The following is a 22951-nucleotide window of genomic DNA, read 5'->3' on the forward strand; positions in this document are numbered from 1 at the left end:
AATATCCTTCAATGGCGCAACACCACTACAACTCCTTTACTATAAAAAATTTAATCCGACCGTTTCCGATTCACAGTCCAAGATCTTACAACATCCAACACATAGCGAATACAAAAGACGACTGTGTGGAAAATTGCACCAAAAAAGCATTGAAAGCAAGAAACTCTTAAAAGGAAAGTTCCTCTAAATTAGTGTAATGCTCGCGTTTTGTTCGCTACTTGCACGCATCTAAAAAACAAAACCAAAAAAAAAATTTAATAAATTCATATAGAGTTAAAAATGTTTGAGTGTGGTTTTCTAGTTTTTAAAAGTGAAAGAAAAAAAATTTCAAAATAATTGCAGCAAAGATATTAGCTTTTCGTAGGTGTTTGTTGTGTTGTGCCATGGTTAAGTACACACTCACTTGGAAACAGTAATTTTTCTTTTCTTTTACAATTTTTTAGTATCTTTGTGTGTATGTAAGTGTGTACACATCCACATTCATAACATGATTTCATGACTAAAATCTAAATCAACGAATGCAATAATTACTCGCAGTGGTAAATACTTAATCAAAAGAAATGTTACACGAAAAAAGCACTGCGGCTACTGTTTTGCAGATATTTACCCATTTCTTAGTGCTACATAAAAGCTAACCAAAAATTAGAAACCGTAAAATTGCAGCAAACCTTTTTATTCGCACCAGCTACGTTGGTGATAGCAATGACGACTCAAATAAATACAATCATTTACTCACATTGAACATTGAAAATTTGACACTGAAAAGGCAACACAAAATTTTTGCGTACACGAGGGTATTCCAGTGTATGAACGCATTTTTATTTATTTATTTATCAGTCTACAAATTTTGCAATTAATCAGATTAAATATAATTACGGATTACAGAATAAATTACAGAAGCATACATAGTGAGCAAAATTATATTATAAAATATGTATATATATTATTAAATCAGTTGTCGGGATGGACTGTGATGCCGAGCAATGGAATTTGTTAGTGCTGTTGGAAAGGACGTGATTCCAAGCCACGCGCCCAATGTAACTGGAGCTGGTAACAGATTTAGTTTAACATGTTAATTTTGAAACAGTTGTGAGTTCAAGGTAGTGAGTATATATTTTTTTATACTGTAAAGTGTGTCACAAATATCAATATTATTGCATTGATTATTGAAATCTTGACACAGACAACGAAGAGGTTCATGCATTTGAAAATTCGATCTACATGTAATTAGGGGTTGAAAATACCGAGAGGGTTTAAAAGGGACATCAAGCATCACCTCGCCAAGCATTAAGCATCACCTCCGCAAGGGTCTGTCCTGGCACCTATATTGTTTAATATCTATATTAATGATATAACCAATTCTCTAAAGTACTGTGATATTAAACTTTTTGCTGACGATGCATTGTTGATGCTTAGTGGAGATAATATCACTGAAATATATATAAAATTACAAGAAGACTTAAATAGGGTATATGGTTGGTTATGCTCGAATAGATTCAGACTCAATATAAGCAAAACAAAATTTATGGTTATATCAAGAAGGAATTTTCAAAATAATTAGTTACCACTTCTAAATATAAACAGCGAAGCTATTGACAAAGTCAATACTATCAAATATTTAGGAATTAAAATCGATGATAAACTCAGCTTTAGTGAGCACATCGATTACACGGTTGGAAAAATAGCCAAAAAGATATATTTCATGCAAAGCACCTGCAAGTACTTAAGGAGACAGTACAAGGTAATGGTTTACAGATCGATAAGCGAACCTCACTTCATATATTGTCCAACATTATTCTTCATTATGAGAGATAACCAAATTTACAAATAGCAAAAGCAACAGAACCGAGCTATGCGATTTATTCTTAGGAAACACTATGACACACCTATCAGAGACACCCCAGCGGGTTAGGGGGTCAGAATATTCCCGCGGTAGGTATGCCTGTCGTAAGACGCGACTAAAATACCAGATTCAAGGGACTGTGTAGCGCAACCCTTTAGGTTTCCAGCGTAATATATAGCTTCTCCAAACCCAATTGTCAACCTCACCTATCCGCGGTGAATCCTGTATCACTAACAGACGAGCCTCTGGCGACCCCAAGCTCCTCATGGAAGTTGGTGGTGGGGAGGGAGGGGATGGCCTGAAGGTTTAATGTGGCCACATAAATCGTTCCCGAGATGGTCGGGCTAGCACCTTAATGTTGCTGTGGTACCGGAACGTACCGGATCTTTATCCGACAAAGCACCATTACATCGATAACACTCCCCAAAGCCTTCAGGGAGCAACCCTATCGCTACAACAACAACAAAATATGTTTGCCACTCTAAATTGGCTAAGCATTAAACAAGTACTGTTTTATCATACGATGGAATTTATTAGAAACATAATAGAAGGCTACTTGCCTGATTATTTGAAAAGTAACATAAAATATGTAAGAAATGTTCATCCGTAAATTCAAGAAGAAGAAATGATTTTACTCTACCTGCTTATAGAACAGAAGCATACAAATGTAATTTGTATTAAAATGGATTAAAATTCTACAATGAATTACCAAATGATGTTAAATCTAGTAACACAAGGGAATTTAAACACAAATTGTACAATTACTGTAGAACACTGCCATTCTAGTGCAAGGTGGGCAAACATTCGAATCATCAATAGCACTGATTACATCCCGGTTACTCTATGCTGGCACTAGGAAGCTTTCCCACGTACGCAAAAAGTATCCGAAGCTCATACTGTAACGCATCACTCAACCTAATAAGTGCATCGCCGTTCAGATGTTGCCTTCGCACTTTAAATTCGTTAACAGCGTCAGATACAACTGGCAAAATCCTTGGATTGGTGTCATTCGTCTGCTACCCATCTCTTACTCTATTTGGGCAGTCAATAGATGCATATAAATTACTTTAATTAGATCATATATTAATTACTATTTATAGGTATAAGCTAGGCTTAGTATAAGCTGTAAGAAATAAATAAATAAAAATAAAAGAAATGGACTGGTATTTACATAAGGCTTCATTCTGTATTGCGAACGTTAGCTCAGACGCACGATTCGCCTCCATACGACTTCCTCTAACAATGGTATTCTCTATAATTTTCGCCTTTAATATGAAAATAACTGGTGAGTACCAATACCTAACCAGAACCATAACCCTCACTGCATCTGTAAAGCCTTGGTTTCATCGAAAAACGGTACCGCTTTATTACGACCGCTAAAGAACGGTCGCTATACTCACCGTCATTAGAGTTACCGCTCTTCTTGTAAAGCTGGAAGCGGAAGCGTTATTGTGACGGTAACCGGAAGCATAACCATAGCCGTAATTGCAGCCGTAAGGGACTCAAAGGGTTGCTAAGCGCAATTCACAGCTTCCGCAACCCAATTATTAACCTCACCTACGTGAGTCGAGTCCTGCTACACATTTGGATGAAACATTTTTAAAAGGCGAGGCTCTGTCGACCTCATTTCGTCATAAAAATAGAGGGTGGGAGAAGAGGGGCCTAAAAGCTTCAACGTGGTCATTTTAAATCGTTCTGGAGATAGTCGGGCTAATATCTTAATGGTGCTTGTTACCAAAACGTACCGGATATATATCTGACATCGGACAATCAACATCAATAACACTCCCCAAAATCTTCGGAGAGTATCTTAATCGCTACAACAAGAGCAACCGTAAGCATAGGCGTAACTCAAACCATAGCTGAAAACGTCATCATAACGGTAGCTGTTAATGTAGCCGCAACCGTAACCGTAGCTCAAATGACAAGCGTAACTCTAACCACAATTTTAGACGTAAACGTTACCAAAACATTCCCAAAAATCGTATTGGTGACACTAACGAACGGCTCAAGCGTCCCTATGAAAATAATTGTACGGTCAGCGTACCCGTTTTCACAACTACCTATAACCATAAGTGAAGTTGTAAGCATAATCATAGCCATAGAAGCCATCTCAGCTGCCACCTTAACCATAATCATCAACACAGCAATGTCGGCCCGTTATCACCACCGACAACGTAAAAGTAACAACAACCGCAACCCTAGCTTTGAATAACAGCAAACGTATGCTAAGGTCTTATTGTGGCCATAACTGAAACTGTAATGTTGAATGTTTCTTAAATGTGACTTAAATTGATATTTTTAGACTATGACTTTCATCTTCGTCTTTGCCATCACTTTAATCATCACCATATTCATAAACTTTGAAACCGCTAACAACAAAAAGTGTAGCATTGACACTTTGGGATGTGTTAACAACAACTAAGGCATGGCGTGGATGAATGTGTTTGTAACAGTTCAACCAACGGTTTCGAATCCCAATTCCGGGAGAAAAGACTTTGAAGAGAATTGCAAGGCATAATCGATACTGCTCTCGCCTTATCCGCCCTGTTGACACGTTGTTTTGTTTCTTTTTTCCTTCTCTCTTTTCTATTTTCCTCTCCCCTCTTTCCCTTTCTCCTATCTCCGCTCCTTTTTCTTCTTTTGTTGTCCACTCTGTGTTTTTTTGTGCTTTATTGCTCTTTTATCAACTCAAACTTATGACAGCTTCCAGCAAACCTTCACCCTGTGAGGCAGCACCAGCGGCTGTTCCCCAACTGAGGGTGGCCTGAATTAACGGTTTCTGTGGCGCCTCATACACAGAGCTGGCTTTGTTTTACTGGGCTTGACAGCACCTTCGCATGAACCAGAAAAAAATCTAAACCATTCTTTGAACTGTTATAACTATAGGTCCGGAGTTTCTAAAAGACCTGTTGAAATTCATTCAACAGTTATGTCACGATCTTCCTTTGCATTCGGAATTGTCTCTAGTTTTTAATCAAATCCTAAATAAAACATAGGTTGTTACAATTTTTTTTTAATGAGCTACCCTAATGTAATGCACATAAATGCATATTATGAATGCCTGCCAGTGAAACATTGGAAATATGGTAATAAGCACATTTTTAGTTGTTAAGGAAGTTCCTTTCTTCTTGCGTCTTCCATTGTTGTTTTGTTTGTTCAATTGTTTTCATTTTTTAGAAATATTATTGTATTTTATTTAAATTTCGTATTTCATATTTGCATTGGAATGCTAAAATAAAATAGGTATGTCTTACCACTACATACCGGAACTTATCATAAAATTTTGCATTTTTAATAAGAAAATTGATTAATTAGAGGACGTAAATGGTGAAATGAAATTGATGAATTAGAGGACGTAAATGGTAAGTCCAACGCCATGAGCGCGCTTCGCTGTCTGAGAATATGCATAACTCTCGAGAGTTTACAGGGTTCTTCTACAAGAAGTAAAAGACCTTCTCTATTCCTAGTAGCTCTTCTTGAAAGATACTAGTTTGGAAGACGGATTTCGCCGTACTAGTTTTTACTTTTCCGAAGGGCAACCACGCTTATAAAAACTTTTCAAAAAGTATTTTGGTGTTGCTTTTCATGGGCTTTCACTTAAGGACCTTCGTATGTTAGGCTAGCATAAAACCGACGCACTGCAGAGGCCGCCGTTTCTTGATACTTATCAAAATCTGCAAAAAAGCTCAACATGGAAACAATTTCAGAGCTTTATTTTGAAAGCTTCTGTCGGGGTTTACGAGTGTGTTAGAATGGATTTTCTCATGAAATTGTTCTCCTTATGCTTTATGTATAGCAAACATTGAAGGTAGCCAATATTTGTATGTCAGATGGCGCTGTAGTCGCGCGATATGCAGTTCTCCATGCAATTACATGCAATTTACTCAACTGTTAATATACGATGTTGCGTCAAAAGTCTTATCTAACGGGGCTATTATTCTGGCTTTGTTGATGCTCTTTTGTAAACATACACACAAAGTCGCTGCTAAAAACATTGTGCTGTATCACAGTGACAAGCTTAATTCTGGCTGCATAAATGTAAAGGGAGAAGGGGCTGTAAGTTCTATCTTCAATCCATCTTTAAATCAACTGCTGAGTGGAATATCGCTCTATTTCGGCTGCCATGGTGATGGTAATCAACTAAATAAAAACTCACTTTTTTACATTTTTTTATTGGTTATGTATGATTCTTCTGTAATTTTCAAATCCAAATTTTTTAATTGACACAAAATATGCAAACAAAAACAAATATATATTAAGGTACATTTATAATTTATTATAAAATTAAACTCTTTCATACAACGCCATTTTGTCTCACTAAAATAAGAAAAATTACATTCGAAACACAAAAACAAAATCGTGGATAATTAAATCTTTTTTTTTATAAAATAAGTATTTCTAGTTTTAAGAGTATTTTTTTAAGTATAAAATAAAAAGAAATTAAAAAAAAAAAGAATCGAAAAATTCCAAATTCTTGCTAGAGCTCTTTTGGAATCGAAAGCAAACATAAACTTCACATATTATTTTGACTAGATGAATCTAGCCCTAGTTAGAATGTTGGCATCACTTCGCTACATTTTAAGCTTTCGGCACTAGCGAGCTTTACCACTTTAATTTTCCTTTTATATAACTTTTACAGATCGCAGGCTATCTCTCTTAACTTAACTGTTACAGTTGACATCTAAAAATCAAAAGGAATGCTTGGTCTAGGATATTTGTAGCCATTTTCCTGAGGAGTTGGTTTTGGTTGTGGTGGTGGAGGACGCGTCACTGGTGGTGGTGGACGTGTTGTTGGTTTGGGTGCTGGTGGTTGTGGTTTATTTGTAGGTGGCAAGTATGTCGGTGGTGGGTATGTCACTGGAAGTGGTGGGCGTGTCACCGGTGGTGGTCGCGTTGTAGGTCTAGGCGCTGGAGGTTGTGGTTTGTTGGTAGGTGGCAAGTATGTAGGTGGTGGACGTGTCACTGGTGGTGGTGGAGGGCGAGTAGTTCTTGGTGGAGTTGGTCGTGTCACTGGCGGAGGTGGACGTGTGGTTGGTTTGGGTGCTGGCGGCTGCGGTTTATTAGTAGGAGGCAGATAAGTCGGTGGTGGCCTTGTAACTGGAGGAGGTGGAGGACGAGTAGTTCTTGGTGGAGTTGGACGTGTCACAGGCGGAGGTGGACGTGTTGTTGGCTTAGGTGCTGGTGGCTGTGGTTTATTTGTTGGCGGTAAGTAAGTTGGACCGGGTGTAGTACGTGGTGGAGTTGGACGAGTTGTTTTAGGTGGTGGAGGTCGAGTCACTGGCGGAGGTGGTGGACGCGTCACTGGTGGTGGTGGTGGGCGTGTACTCGGTTTTGGTGCTGGAGGCTGTGGTTTACTTGTGGGTGGTAAATATGTTGGTGGTGGCCTAGTAACTGGTGGTGGTGGTGGTCTGGTTACTGGAGGTGGACGCGTTGTTGGCTTCGGTGCAGGAGGCTGCGGTTTGTTTGTAGGTGGCAAATATGTTGATGGTGGCCTAGTAACTGGCGGTGGTGGACGCGTTGTTGGCTTAGGTGGTGGAGGACGAGTTACGGGTGGTGGCGGGCGTGTAGTAGGCTTTGGAGCAGGTGGTTGTGGTTTATTGGTTGGTGGCAAGTACGTGGGACCAGGTGTTGTTGGTCGAGTTGTCTGTGGTGGTGGGGGACGTGTTACTGGTGGTGGTGGTCTTGTCGTTGGTTTCGGTGCTGGCGGTAGAGGTTTATTAGTGGGTGGCAAATAGGTTGGTGCAGGTGGACGTGTTACTGGTGGTGGTGGGCGTGTTGTTGGCTTAGGTGCTGGTGGCTGAGGTTTATTTGTAGGCGGCAAATAAGTTGGTGGTGGCCTCGTTACCGGTGGTGGTGGTGGACGAGTAACGGGTGGAGGTGGTGGACGTGTCACTGGTGGTGGTGGTGGGCGGGTAGTTGGTTTTGGTGATGGTGGCTGAGGCTTGTTAGTAGGCGGTAAGTATGTTGGGCCTGGAGTAGTAGGCCGTGGTGGTGGAGGACGTGTGACAGGTGGTGGCGGCCTTGTTGTTGGCTTAGGTGCTGGTGGTTGAGGTTTATTAGTTGGTGGCAAATAGGTCGGTACAGGTGGACGTGTCACTGGTGGTGGTGGCCTTGTTGTTGGCTTAGGTGCTGGTGGTTGAGGTTTATTAGTTGGTGGCAAATATGTCGGTACAGGTGGACGTGTCACTGGTGATGGTGGACGTGTTGTTGGCCTTGGAGCTGGTGGTTGTGGCTTGTTGGTAGGTGGAGGATATGTTAATGGTTTTTGCGGAACTGTGTAGACGTAGGTTGTACGTTCAATAGGTGCACGGGTGACTGGTGGTGGAGGTGGACGAGTCACTGGTGGTGGTGGTGGACGCGTTGTTGGCTTTGGTGCAGGTGGCTGTGGTTTATTTGTAGGTGGCAAATAAGTTGGTGGAGGTCTTGTCACTGGTGGTCTAGTTACCGGCGGTGTTGGTGGACGTGTTGTTGGCTTTGGTGCTGGCGGTTGTGGCTTGTTGGTAGGTGGAGGATATGTTAATGGCTTTTGCGGAACTGTGTAGACGTAGGTTGTACGTTCAATAGGTGGACGAGTCACTGGTGGTGGTGGTGGACGCGTCACTGGCGGTGGTGGTGGACGTGTTGTTGGCTTTGGTGCTGGTGGTTGTGGCTTATTTGTGGGTGGCAAATAAGTTGGAGGAGGTCTAGTCACCGGTGGAGGCGGCGGACGAGTCACTGGTGGTGCTGGTGGTCGCGTCACTGGCGGTGGTGGTGGACGTGTTGTTGGCTTTGGTGCTGGTGGTTGTGGCTTATTTGTTGGTGGCAAATAAGTTGGTGGCGGTCTCGTCGGTGGAGGTGGTGGACGAGTCACGGGTGGTGCTGGCGGTCGCGTCACCGGTGGTGGTGGCGGACGTGTTGTCGGCTTAGGTTTGTTAGTGGGCGGCAAATATGTTGGCGGAGGTGTAGGCCTCGGTGGTGTTGGTTCAGGGAATGGAATACTAGGCGGTGGATAATCATATCCTCCAGCTGCGCGCGCTACTCTCTGCAAAACAAAATTAAAGTGCATTAGTAAATTTGAAATTTTATGGTAGAGTGATACACTGGACCTGCAATACGTTTTACGATCAGTGACTGAAAACCATTTGCACGCAAATGCTAAACATGCAACTGTCAAACTATTTCTTAAAGTTAGATAAAGTCATGGATCTAACTAGTACTATGTAAATTCACATATGTCATTAATCCGATTAATCATTTCAGAGCTATTGTGTTTTAAGAAATGAGTTTCGATCACGTACTGTAAGACATAATACAGGCCCAGGTTTCTCTGGTTAGATTTCATACCGAATTAAGATAACAGCATTTCACCAAATTTTTATTTTATTTTATTTTTTCTAATACTTACTAAAAATGTATCCCTGTTGGCGTCAGCGCAAATTCCAGCGACGCATAGCGCCAGAATAATAAAAGCGCTCCTCTGTAAGTAAAATAAAATATATTGTTAAAAATATAAATATATTAAAAAGTTTTTATTTATATTGTTTCTTGTCTTAATTGTATTTCATTTTATTAATTTATTTTCTAATATCACATTTTTTGCGCTTCGATTTCCATAATTTTATTTATAATTTTTTTTTATAATTAAAAATTTTAATTTTTTATTTTTTTTTGAATTTTGTTATTGTTATTAAATATTTGGGAAAAAAATTCAACAACCCGACATCAGGACGGAAAAGTTGACAGCTCTTTCATAAAAAATGTATGCTCTATATGAAAGTATCAACAAATACAAATGAAGCAAAGGTATTTGGGAAAAAGTTGTATAACAAAGACGATATGATGGTCGAATGGATTGGCAAATAGTCCGATCATCACAGGGGTGCGGGTTCAAATTCCACTATCGTGAGGAAAGGCTTTTAAGAGACTCATAATCGAAACAGCCGTTTCCTTGTCCGTCCTGGTATTGAGAGTTTAGTATACCAAACATTTAATAAAATAAAATTAAAAAATTGCTTGCGCAAAATGCGTGAATGCATTTAAAAGCAAATGGGCAATCCCCGCTGTGCAATTGCAATCAATTATAATGGTTAGTTGTTGTTGTTCTCCATTGTTATTTTCTTTTATTTTATTTCTTTTTGTTTTATTTTATTTTATTTTATTTTACTTTATTTCATTACATTTTATTTCATTTGTTTTTTTTTTATTTTTATTTTTTTTATGTTATTTTAGTTTATTTTAATTTATTTCATTTTATTTCTTAATATTTTATTTTATTTTATCTTATTTTATTTTATTTAATTTTATTTATTTTATTTTATTTTTATTTTTTTCTCTTATTTTATTTTATTTTAATTTATTTTATTTTATTTTATATTATTTTATTTTATTTTATTGTATGTTTATTGTATAGGCTTTATTTTATATTATTTTGTTTTATATTTATTTAATTAAATTTTTTTATTTTCCTTTAGTTTATTTTATTTTGTTTTATTTTATTTTATTTTACTTTATTTCATTATATTTTATTTTATTTGTTTCTTTTATTTTTTATGTCAGTTTATTTTATTTTATTTCGTTTTATTTTATATTATTTTATTTTAATTTATTTTATTTTATATGAATTAATCGGGGATTGACCGTATTGCTTTAAATGTATGAACACTTATTTCAAGCAATTTTTAATTTTGTAATTTATTTAATAATTTGGGAAAAATTTGAACAACGTGACATCAGGACGGACAAGGCGACAGCTGTTTCGACTATATCTTGTAAATCTCTTCAAAGCCTTTTCTCCCGGGAGTGGGAGTCGAACCCGAACTCCTACGATAGTTGAAATGGTTACAAACGCATTTAGCTACGTCATGCCTTAGTTGTTGTAAAGTTTTTCCCAATTGCCTTCTTTCGCATATATTATCTTCTACACATCACATACTTCGTATGGAGTTATGTGCTGAAGTTATGCATGTTTGTCAGGCACTTCCGCTTAAATTTCGTACCCTTTTTTAATTGGTTTACTGTATTTCAGCCCAAACCTATTGGTTTATTATTACGCTTTTTGCAACAGTGGTGACTTACTTTGTTCTTAATGATAAGAATGAAAATAGAGAGCTCCCATTTTCTACCGTTCTAAGGGGGCATCCCTCCGCAATGATCTTGCAAGCACTCGGAGTGTATTTCTACCATGAAAAGCTTCTCAGTTAAAACTTATCTGCCTTGCAGATGCCGTTCGGAGTCGGCATTAAATATGTAGGTCCGGTCCCGCCAATTTTTAGGAAAAATTCAAAGGAGCACGACGCAAATTGGAAGAGAAGCTCAACCCAAAATCTCTTCGAAGGCTATCAAGCCTTGCAAAAAACACAAAAAAATAATACCAAGAAAGTACTAAATCTTCATAATCAGTGGAACTTGCAAATTAATCCACACTCCGCCTTCCCACTTGTTTAAAGTTCGCTTTAATCAAACAAGCTCAACCAATTTTCATATGTATTTTAAAACATGAAATAATGAATAAATTTTTTTTTGAGAATGAGTCACTTTGAATACAACATTTAGTTTTATACTTGCTTTACCTTAATTGTACATATATCATATTGTGTCTAAAAAGCAACGCTTAAATTAATCCATGGGCGGCCTTGCAAGTCACACTTTTTTTAACGATGAAGATTTCTATTTAATGTATACTTAAATGTTTTTCACAGCAGCTGAAATGTGGATAGGTGTGTTCTCATACTACTTGTTGGAGTATGTGTATGTGTGTGTTTGTATGTGTATTCTTATAACATAAATAATTTGTCAGTTTGAGTATAATCACTCAACCGAAAGTGAAAGGATTTGTATAATTAATTAAACATAAATTATGGCAATAACATTGGTTTAATGTTAATTATGCCATTTTTAATTATGTAAGACTGGTTTTAACTTAGTTATGTGTATTTTGGGTGGTTCTAACTTGTTTCAAAATTTCTGAATTTTTTTTTAATTATATTCAAGTCATAAAACTCGAATACGTTGGTAACTGTGCACAAAAACTATCAAAACGATTTGTCAAGTCCTGCTGGACAATAGTGAAAGAGTTTATTAAAACCAACAAATACAACTACAACTCAACCAGCTGCTATTTTTTATTTTTTAATATTTTTCTTAAAAAGTTCTTGCAGATTTTGCTTAAAAATTTATGCTCTTATTGTTATCTTAATAATTATCATTACGTGTTTTTAACGCCTTTACTCTTTTGTTTTATTATAAAGGCAGTAACGAATTATCTTTTATAGGGAGTGTTCTTCGAAGAAAATAAATTAATTTGTATTGTCAAATCTGTAGCTAGATTTTGTTGCTGTTTTAATTGCTTTGACAATACGTTTGCGCTATAAACCTGACGAAAATATGAGTGTGCTCACTTTTTAACCCTTTCTTTACTATTATCAAAAACACAAACTTTTATTTTCAACTTAGAAAAGAGTATAATTAAAACTAATAAATGATCTAACCAAAATAAACGGCAAAACGATTGATTAGGTAGGTCAGAACAAAAATGGTACTGAAGATGGCACAATGCCCTAAGTCGGTTCGCCCCAAACCAAACTTTTACAAGGTAAAACGTAAAGACAATCCAATCTAAATTTATTAGTCAAAACAATTTATTTTACATAGCTTTTCGCTGAAATTTAAATAATGAGGCTTGAAAAATGCACATCGCCTTAAGCTTCTGATACTTGCATTCATCTACAGCAGCCAGTCTAATATTTACGAAACTTTATTTACTTACTTTTTACAAATTACCATTTAGATGAAAAAAAATTTATTTAAGTCATGGCTTGAAAATTTAATTTTATCACTATTTTTTGGGGTGAAGTGACATTAGACCAACAACGGTCATGAGGTAAATAAGACTTTTGAACTCTTTAAATGGTCGTATACTCAATTGGCATTATGACCACTTCAAATTGCAGTAGTGTCTACTAACATCATGAACTTTTTGAATATAACTTTGTGACCATTTAGGAAATTTCCGTTCGATCTTCTGATCATTTAAAGGAAAATTTCATAGCCCTATTTTTACTGTAAGTAAAAAAGCTTCGCAAAATGAAGGTGCGAAACAACTTAATTGACCTTATAGCCGTTTGAGAAAATACTATGTAGTTCACTTTATGACCGTTTTGCAAAAGTAGAATGGTTATAATGCCAATATAATAGTATAATATTACAACTTCCATTGACGTTATGGCCATTTGCCTATATGGCCACTGACCTTACGTCACCCCTACGTTTTTGGGTTGCTATTTTTATTATTATAAGCTTCGAAAAAAAATGGCGTGAGTATAAAAATTCGATGTGTAAGCATACTAGAGCCAACTACAACAAGTTAAATAAAACTCGCCCACGAGTTAAAAATACACCAAAACCGAGGATAACCTTACAAGTACTAAATAATTTCGGGCTTTTTGAGAAGAATCTTGTCGGCCTACCACACCGACAACTTACTATTAATCGTCTTATTATTAATAGCGAATTATAATCACGAAATATCGAATTGGTATCAATATGTTATTGGCCTATTATCGACGGTTTACTGGTGTTTTATCGGCATATGTTTCCAATTATGAGGCATCGTTAGCAAATGAATAACGCGGCGATAACAAATTCATAGCACTTCAATACGAAATCTAAGACTTTTCGATAAAATTCGATTGCTTTTTGATATTAAAACGGTAATTTTTCGATAACTTTAGATAGCATTTCGAAAACGCTTCATTTAAAAATCAATAACTCTTCTTTATTAAATCGATATCTTTGGGATAGCGCATTGTTAACTTTTCGATAAATTATCTAAAACTTTTAAATCGATAATCGATAAGTTTTCGGCAGAACATCGGTTTATTTTTGATAACAAAACGATAAATTGTTGGTAAAATATCGATAACCTTGCGATAAATAATCGATTCTCAAATTCAAGACTAACAACTGGATTACTCGTCTATATCGCGTCGATCATACACAAATAACAATTCAAACGATAGCAAAACGTTGATAACAAAATGCCGGTTTCCGTTTCTGTCCAAACTTTGATTTTGATTCGCACATAATTTTAGAAGTTTTGCAACCCTGCGCTTGTATCCACGTCAGTCGTGTTTGATGGATCCTGTCTCGTTTTTTCTTCTTCCTGACGAATTCTACCTTCGATTCATCGAGTGTCCTCGTTAGGTGAATAAACACGAACACACACACACACTAACGTTTTCAAAATTAAAAAAAAAAATCCTTTTAATGCAGATCCTTTCTAATTACTGATTACTAACGAGGTTTGGATTCGAGGAGCGAAAAAAGAGCCCATGCCTAAGCTACGTCAATTTTGAAGGCAGCAGCTTTTAATTACGGGTCGATGATATATTTTTTATACGATTTTGCACCTGCACCGACGTTTTTTATTTTCAAGGTTAAATCCAAAACATTGAACATCTTTTTTGTTGTAGTTATTTACCTTCGCAGGTGAATATTCATTAAATCTATTATGGACGACCTTCCTTTTGTCTTCTCTGTTCATTTCATTTGCATAAAAAATTAAAATTATTTTATAAAATCAATTATTTTTTTCTTCAGAAATGTCTTTGAACTTGCTATGGAAACATTTTAGTAAATATGTGCATTAGACTGGGTCGATTTATTAACCGATATCGTGCCATCGATTTTTCGATAGTATTTGGTCTCAGGAAAATAAAAGTTCCACTACTCATACCCCAACAAATAATTTTCGAGCCTGCGAAAAAAAATGGCGAAAGGGTCAAGTTTTCGACCAAAACACTCCCCAAAACCCAAAAAATATTTTTTGTTTTTCAAAAAACTGTTGTAAAAACGTTGGCGATAACAATTAACTTAACGATATTGGTTAACTTTTGTCCATACAAATCGACCCAGGTTAATGTGCATACTTTTAAATATGCAGTGTTTATGTTGGAATCAGTGGTTTACATCAATCATAACCACAACTAATTCAAAGCCGTCATCAATTGTCTCTCACGCATATTTAAAAAATAACTTTGTTTGCATTGATAATCCAAATCATGCATATGGAAGCTTCGAAATAAATTAATTAGCCAATTAACGAGGTAAAATGTTTTCTTCTCATTTTATTTGTTTACTTTCAGCTCAGGAGCTCTTATGAATGAAAACATATCAATTAGATAACTTATTGACATTTAGTAAGTTGGGTATCATTAAAATTTTGAGTGTTAAACTGACTTTTGGGTGGTACTTTTTGATTGATGATTTGATGCGCCATTAATGGTTCAGTGTTGTTAGCAATATTCAGTCAACTAAGCAAATGCGTTAATGAAAAACATTTAAGTAGTTCAAGGACACGCTTCGGTTAATTGAATTAACCTTTGAGAGTGAAGAGTAGATGAGAAAAGAAAAAGACGATGATAATAAATTTAAGCAGAAATTTTTCAGTACATTGCAGAGACTTCGGAACTACAGCTGAAAGTTTTAATAAAAATTGCTCTATAGAACACCCCCGCAACAAAAATGACAGACAGTTACGAAAAGCACCAGTTTCGCACTACAGTTTTAATGACTTCCTCTGAACTGGTGCTCATTGTATGTAGAACGGGACAGTCATACTTGCACCAACAGCACTGATCTATGCATATAAATTTAAATTAATTACACAAAGGCAGCGACTATTTCAGAACACCATACGAATGAATCAGTTTAGAACATGTTCAAAAGGTTGGCAAAGGGGGACAGTTGCCATTTCGTATGACATCAAAATGTTAAAATAGTAAGCTGAAAGCATTGCGAAGATATAGAATTAGAACTAATATTCCTTTAAAGGAGAAAGTTCTGTGCTAGTTCGAAGCTAGTGCGATTAGCTGCAGGGATATTTAAATAAATGGGCAAAAAGCACAAATGGCTTATTTAAAAATGTACTAAAATAATTTTAGCGCAGACCCTTATTGATGTTTTAAATAATTCGCTCTATGATTAATAATTTTACTTGTCCATAATATGCTTTTTTGCTTTCCTCTTATGTTTTGTATTTCTCCTCTCTACTTGTTTTTGCATTGATCTTCATTTTTTTTTTTTTTTTTTTTTTTGTATGTATCGGCACATAGTTGGGCTCATTTTTATCTTGGGAGTAGATATAAAGATTGTTTTGAAATTTTTCAAATAACTGCAAACTGTGAAAATCGATCTATTACATTTTCCTCCCCTGTTATTTTTTCAAGTCCTTTATATTTCCCATTACCTTGCAAGAGGGAATCTTGCTCTCTTACTCTCTACCTTTCCTTTTACTTTTACATCTACTCTTTATCTCTCTCATTATCTCTCCTAGCTTATTTTCACCTCATCCTATATTCCCCCTTTCCTTTCTCTTCTCGTTTTTATCGCTATTTTCTTCAAACATTCCTTCTCTTTGTGCTCTTCCGTTCCCTTTGCTTATAGCATCCTTGTCCACAATTATCCCGGTATCTTTCTTTGTTTTTCTTTCCCTCTCTCACATTCACGTCTCCTATTTCTTTTCCTGTTTTCTTTTTTTTTGTTCTCTGATCATCCTGGCTTTCATGTCATTCTTCTCTCTCCTTTTCCTTCCCTCTCCATTTGTTTCTCAACCTCACTTTCTGCGGTTCTCTCCATTTATCTCTCACCCCCCATTTCCTTCTCCCTCATTCACATTTTCCTTTCTTACAGTCAGTCTCAGTCGCACTGCCTCTCTTTGCTCCATTTTTGATTTCTCCCTTCTCTTCTCGGCTCTCTCTCCTCATATCTTTCCTTCCCTTATTCCTGTTCCACTCCCTGTCGCTAAATCTTCCCCAATCCTTCCTTCCGCCAACCTTCAACTCCTCATTGTTTATTTTTAATCTTTCTCTTGTCCTGTTAATATTTGTGTTATCAGTATTTTCCTTTTTTCCTCTTGTTTCCCAACTTCCTATAGCGCGGTCTATTTCTCCTTTGGTTATTCAAGTTTATCTCTTTTCTATTTCTCTCCAACTTCTCCCTGTTTATTTTCTTTCTGGGGTCCCATTCTCTCTACATGTTTCTTCTTATTTCTCTCTTCCTCTGCCTACCCTGTTAGTAGCTTCATTTCCTTTTCGGCACCTTCTGATTTTCCATACACTCCCCCATTTTCCTTTCACATCCCCAACTCCCCTTTCTCAACTTCTAATATCTTTCCCCCTTTCACTTCATATATCCCGTTTGCTTCTTCTTTATCTCCATCTTCCTATCGCCATGTTTAACAGCCCCTCACAACCAAGTCTCTGCTTCTGCCCCTCCCACTCTTTTGCGCTCTATTTTCCTTCTCTCCTTTCTATTTCCATTTCACTTTTTCATTCTCTTCTCTTCACTCCGTTTTCCCTCCCCGCTAAACCAAGCCAAACCCCCCCCCCCCCCCTCTGCCTTTCTCTATCATTATTACTAAAAATTAACTTTTTATGCAACCCCAATATTTCTGTTTAGGAAAGACGTGTTCTCGCTGGTTTTTGGTTTAGTCAAATTTTTACAGTTTCTTTTGAAATTTCTCTTTCTTATGTTTTCTTCTAGTATCGGAATATTTTGATCTCAAGGTGAAGAAGCCGTAACTTCTGTAATTTTTACTTCTGTTGTTTTTATTGGTAATATGTTGTATATTTCATTTAGGCGAAACTTTTTGGAACCAAATCGCATTTATTATACCAGCGCACTACATTTTTCGACGTCGTCGCCACCTATAGGCGATTTTTACACATAAAGTAATTTGAACTATGGTTTGAAGCCCTGCAAACTTGCCATAGTCTTAAGGCCAAAGTCTTAACCATATTTTTACTTAACCATAAATATTGGCATCGGTTATTGGTCGTGAAAAACCAAATACCAGTTGTTAAGGCGTAATGGTATGCCAAGATTGTGCAACTTAATTGATTTCCATTAAGGTTTGTAGGATCAGCTGTCGTATATGAATATGGAAATTTTTTATGGGCCTTTACTTACATGTCAGTATTTGTTTTTATTTATTTTATTTTGAATCTTGCAAATACAGCCGAACTAATTTTCTTATTGTTTCTTATGCGAAATCCAATTTTCAAAACATTAGTATGCAATTATTTTGAATTTTAGTAGCTTTTTGTTACCTAATAATATCATTTATATCTCTGAAGTCGGTTTCTATCAATTTTTTTTCTCTCCCCTTGAAGCATGCTTCTTATTTTATGCGATTAAGAAAATTAGCTTCGTAATGATGGAGTCAAAAGCATAGCATGCATATGATTTCAATATAAGATGGGTTATATAATATATGCTTATGTAATTTAAGAAATAATATTGCAAAAGAAAAATAGCGACTTTATGGCTTAGCACAATAAAAGAACGTGTTATCGTGATAATCAAGCAATTTTTATGAAAAGTTTTCAAATTAGATTAAATTTTATCGCCAAAACCTAAACTTGCATATAATTAAAGTAGTCAAGCTCTTTGCATTGTAAGTAGTAGTAATTATCTTTATTGGCTTTAAATGAATATGCTTTTATGCAGCGCTAAAACAAATTAACGCAAGCTAACAAAGATTTTAAAATACAGTTTGTACCAAAGAAAATGCATAAAAGATATATAAAAAAAAAGAATAGCAGCTGCATATATTTATATGTGTGTCATTTCACATCATCCATCCATATCATCCATATTCAAAACTTGCCCTCTTAAAATAGAAATGACTGCGACATCAATAGCGGCAAGCGGCATAAATTATATACATACATACAAACATTTTTGTAAAATTAGCTACTGTGCAACATACGCCCACAAGATAGTACAAAAAAAATAGAAATATTAAACAAAACAAAAATGCCACATCATTTACCAATTTAATGTTGCAATATTAATGAAATTCAACTCATCTCAATTTACAACAAAAGACTTAAGCAACGAACTTGATGCGCTAAAAAAAATGTGCATTACGTTTAGGGGCTCACATGTTTTTGTTGTATGTACATATCTATTGTATGTGTACTTAAATATATATGCAATAATACTTTATTTATTCATTGACTAGCTCACCATTGCAATATCTAAATATTAAGCGCACATAAAATTCAATTTCAATTGCCCACACAAAAGCGATGAGCGCTGCTGCGAAACGCTAATAAGCATTAAAACAATGAGCCACTAAGTTGACGTGGAGGATGCTTGCTTTTTAGCTGCTGGTCAATACCAATCAAAGTAGCCAGTGTTTGTGTTGTTGTTTCTTTTTTTAAGCTATTTATGTATATTTTCAACATGAAGGCAAACGTGACTCTGGCTATTACGAGTGATATTTAATCGTTTAATGCAAAAGGTGGCTGCGTATGACATGTGATATTGGCTGTGTTAAAGTGATGCATTACTGAATCAAAAGCGAGTTTTATTCTTGTAATTTTTATTGCATTAAAGTGGCACTAGACAACAAAACTAAATAACTTATATGTCTATGTATGTATATATTATAGATATACATACAATCAAAGCATTAATATAAGCTATAGAATATCAATTAGATGATATGATATTTATGACTATGGCATCAAAATATTCAAGCAATGTTGCTAACAGCAGCAAGCGCTAGCGAAAAAAAAGTATGATTGCCACTAGCTTGCTGTAGCGACAAAATCATCTGTAAAGCTCAAACCAAATCATCAGCCAACACCATTAGTAGGATCAGCACACATTCAGCGCGCGCATCAGGTTCATCACTTGAGTGTATATATATATATATATATGAATGTTTGCACGTTGTAAGTGCGTTCATCTGTATATACGAATATGTGTCTAAATATGCAAATATTCATAAGTTTTGCGCGATTTAAAACATAATTTGATAAACTTTGTTTTATTTGTAAGTGAGCTTTAGCAAATGTTAAAATGTATTGATAAATTTCTTGTTTATTTATTTTCTTTGCATTTAATAAAAGTCACAAGCTCATCCCTTGATGGGCCGCATTTTTCAATAAATGCATTGCATTTAGTAAATATTTAAATTTTACTAAATTTTCCACTCTGTCCCAATGTTTGCACTGCGTTTGGCAACTGCTTTTGGGCGTTTTATTTGTACAACTCCAATAAAAGCTAACGTAAATAATTTCACAAGAGCTTTTGGTTTATAATGTTTGTTGGGCACATTTCGACTTTCTGAATTTATTTTTTTTTTTTTGTCAAAAACGGCGAAAATTATAAAAAAAAAAACAATTTTAAATGAGTTTATGAAATTTGACAACTTATACAAATCTATTTTATTTTATTAATTAAATAAAATTTTTTTGAATTTTTTTTCTTAGGTTTTTTATTTGATTTTTTTTTATATTTATATCAAATATCTTGTTATATTCTTTTAATAAATTTTTTTTTTAATTTAATTCAGGTTGTATCATAGTAATTTAAAAAATATTTTTCAAACTTTAAATTAGTATTTTAAATTCTTTTATTTATTTTTTTAATTGCTGTTTGAATATTTTATCCTTTTATTTTTTTTTTCTTCATATTTATTTTATTGCTTAATTTTTTTTACTTAAATTTCACTTATTTTTCATTTCAATCTGAAATTCATAGCATAAAAATATTTATATTCAGCATAGCTATTGTTTCCTTGTTTATTTAATTTTAATTTATTTTTAATTACTATTTTCTAATATTACTAAGTATGACTCATTGCATTATTTTTTAGTAGTTTTTTATTTCTATAATTCGAAATAAAAATTTAAAATTAAAAATAAGTATTTAAATTTCTTAATTTTGTTTTCAATTGCGGCTTTTACATTTTGTAACTTTATTTTTTTATTTGCTGTAGTTTTACTATCAATTATTTATTTTTTTATTTTGTTTTATTTGATTATAAGTTTTTTTATCTCATTATGTCAATAAATAGAAAAAAAAAATATTTATATTCATTTTTCATATATATACATATATATTTTTTTTTATATTATAATTTTTATATTATTACCTTTCTTTTCATTTGGTAAAAAAAATATAATAAAATAAAATTTGATATTTTTAAACATTTATTTTTTAGTGCTCCTAAAATTTTGTATTTGACTTATTTAAACTATTTCTTAAAATTAATAATTTTTACATTTATTAAACTTTTTTTCGAAAGGTGCCGTACCATATTTAAATTTTTTTTTTTTATATACCTGAATTTTTCATTAGTATATAAAATTTTTTTTTTTTTATTTTACTTTATTAAACTATTATTATTATTATTTTTTTTTTTCAATATATTTTGTGGTCTTTTTTGTTTACTTTAATTTTTGATATTTTTCATTATACATTCCTGCCTAAAGCTAAGCTTTTTACTCACTTAAAACATTTCTTTAAGGTTTTTGTAATTATTGCTTTAGTTTTATTGTATTGCTTTTTACTTCAATCGTTTTCTTGAGTTTTTTTCGATAGTCTTTTTCTCGTTTTTAAAGTTTTCCCAATTTTTTTGGTATTTAATTTAGTTTTCTAATAATTTTCGTAATTTTCAGTGTCTTGTTTTATTTAAGGTCTATTTGAAAAGTAAAACAATAATCTCTCTTAAAGTTGTCATTTCCTTTCTTTTTTTTTAAATTTTTTTTTTGCTTAAAATAACGAGTTTATAATGTAATCTTTGTTGTTTTTTACTGTACTTTTGTTTTTTAGAATTTTCTATTTTGCTGTCGAAAAATAAGTTTAAATAAAGACTTTTTGGCTTACATAATTGCAATTTTTTTCCCTTTTCCCAATGCGTTCATATTTTTTTATTTTCTCTTAAAATTTTTTACTTAATTTTTTATTTAATTTGAATAACGTTTTTGAGTTTATATATTTTCATTTATAATTTTTTAATTATTATTATTATGTTTTTTTTTTTGTGTTAAACAAAATTTGTTATATATTAAAATTTTTTACATTATTGTTTTTTTTGTTTTCCAAAATTTTCAATTGCTTTACTTAATTTAATATTTTTATATATTTTTAAATTTTATTTACCAAGTATCTTTATTATTATTTTTTTATTATTTAAAAAAAGTTATTTTTATTTCTTCCTGTTCTTGAAAGATTCTTTTTAATAATTTGAAAAAAATCAATAATTTTTTGTTTTCAAATTTTTTAGTTCAATTATTCAGTTTTGTTTTTTTTTTTCAATTTTTATAAATAGTTTGCACACAGTTCATTTTACAATTAAGTAAATTTTTTTAATTTCATTCAATTCTGATTGAGTTTTTTATTGAAATAATTTCTATAAATTTGTTTGATTTTTTTCTCATTTTATTTGAAACATTTTTTGTTTTATGTTTTTAATTTTTATATTTAAAAAAAATTTTTAGTTATAGTTATTGAAATTTTTCTTTTAATTTTTTAGTTTTCTTTTTTTATATTTTTATATCTCAGTTGTTTTATTTTGCTTCAATCTTCCAATTCACTTAATTTCCAAAAATTCTTTTTACCATTTTGAGCACAATTCAATCACAACTCTCGATCGTGAGCGCGCGTAATCCTTTGCTTGCTTTAGTCTTTGTCTCAAAAAATAATCCTTTTTTTCCGTTATTTATCCAAACTTTCCCTTTTATCGATACAAAATTCAACAATTCTATTGAATTCGTTCGATCGTTCTTACACGACCAATGCTACGCTGCAGGAAATAGCTGAACGGACAACCACAATGCCGTTAAAAGAAACTAACTAAACTAAGCAATATCTGTTGGTTTACTTCTAGGTTGAGTGCGGGTTACCAACTAAACCATCAAAACCTTTAGATTTTCTATATATACTCAGAGCAGATGTCTCGGCAAGTCAACGCATGGGCGATAACTGGTAGTACACTCTGACCGACTGATCATCGGAATGCTCGAGAGCTTCATTCAATGTTGTGGATGCTGCCTGTCTGGCTGACTGACTGGCTGGTTGGCTAGTTGGCTTGTGAATTGGCCATCGCTGTTGTTTGTTAGTATTGTTGCTGAGCAAGTTAATGGTTTTTGTCGTTGATTAGCATTGTAATCGGTGTTGGTGGTAAACATAAGAAAAGAAGATGCTATAATCTGCAAAAATGAGAAAAAAGTATGCACACACATACATGCAAACACTCATACGAAAGTGAAGACATATCGCTACGTCAAAAAAAAGTTTGCGCTCAGCGACTAGGACGGCATTTATGGTTGT

At 34.1% G+C, this 22951-nt stretch overlaps 1 protein-coding gene across 1 annotated transcript; it reads right to left on the reverse strand.

The window, feature by feature from the left end:
- Positions 1 to 6101: 6101 nt before the first annotated feature.
- Positions 6102 to 22610, reverse strand: LOC137253318 (uncharacterized). The gene is made up of 3 exons (XM_067790037.1): positions 22240 to 22610; positions 9231 to 9302; positions 6102 to 8867 (listed from the first exon to the last, which is right to left on the reverse strand). The coding sequence occupies exons 1-3, from the start codon at positions 22240 to 22242 to the stop codon at positions 6528 to 6530; spliced, it is 2415 nt and encodes an 804-aa protein (XP_067646138.1). The 5' UTR covers positions 22243 to 22610; the 3' UTR covers positions 6102 to 6527.
- Between the last annotated feature and the right edge of the window lie 341 nt (positions 22611 to 22951).

The sequence above is a fragment of the Eurosta solidaginis genome, chromosome 5, assembly GCF_040869045.1.
Source record: "Eurosta solidaginis isolate ZX-2024a chromosome 5, ASM4086904v1, whole genome shotgun sequence".
Taxonomy (NCBI): Eukaryota; Metazoa; Arthropoda; class Insecta; order Diptera; family Tephritidae; genus Eurosta; species Eurosta solidaginis.

Coding starts and splice junctions, on each gene's coding strand:
- LOC137253318 (XM_067790037.1), bottom strand. Junction 8,868..9,230: donor CCAACAGGGATACATTTTTA/GTAAGTATTAGA, acceptor TTTGTTTTGCAG/AGAGTAGCGCGCGCAGCTGG.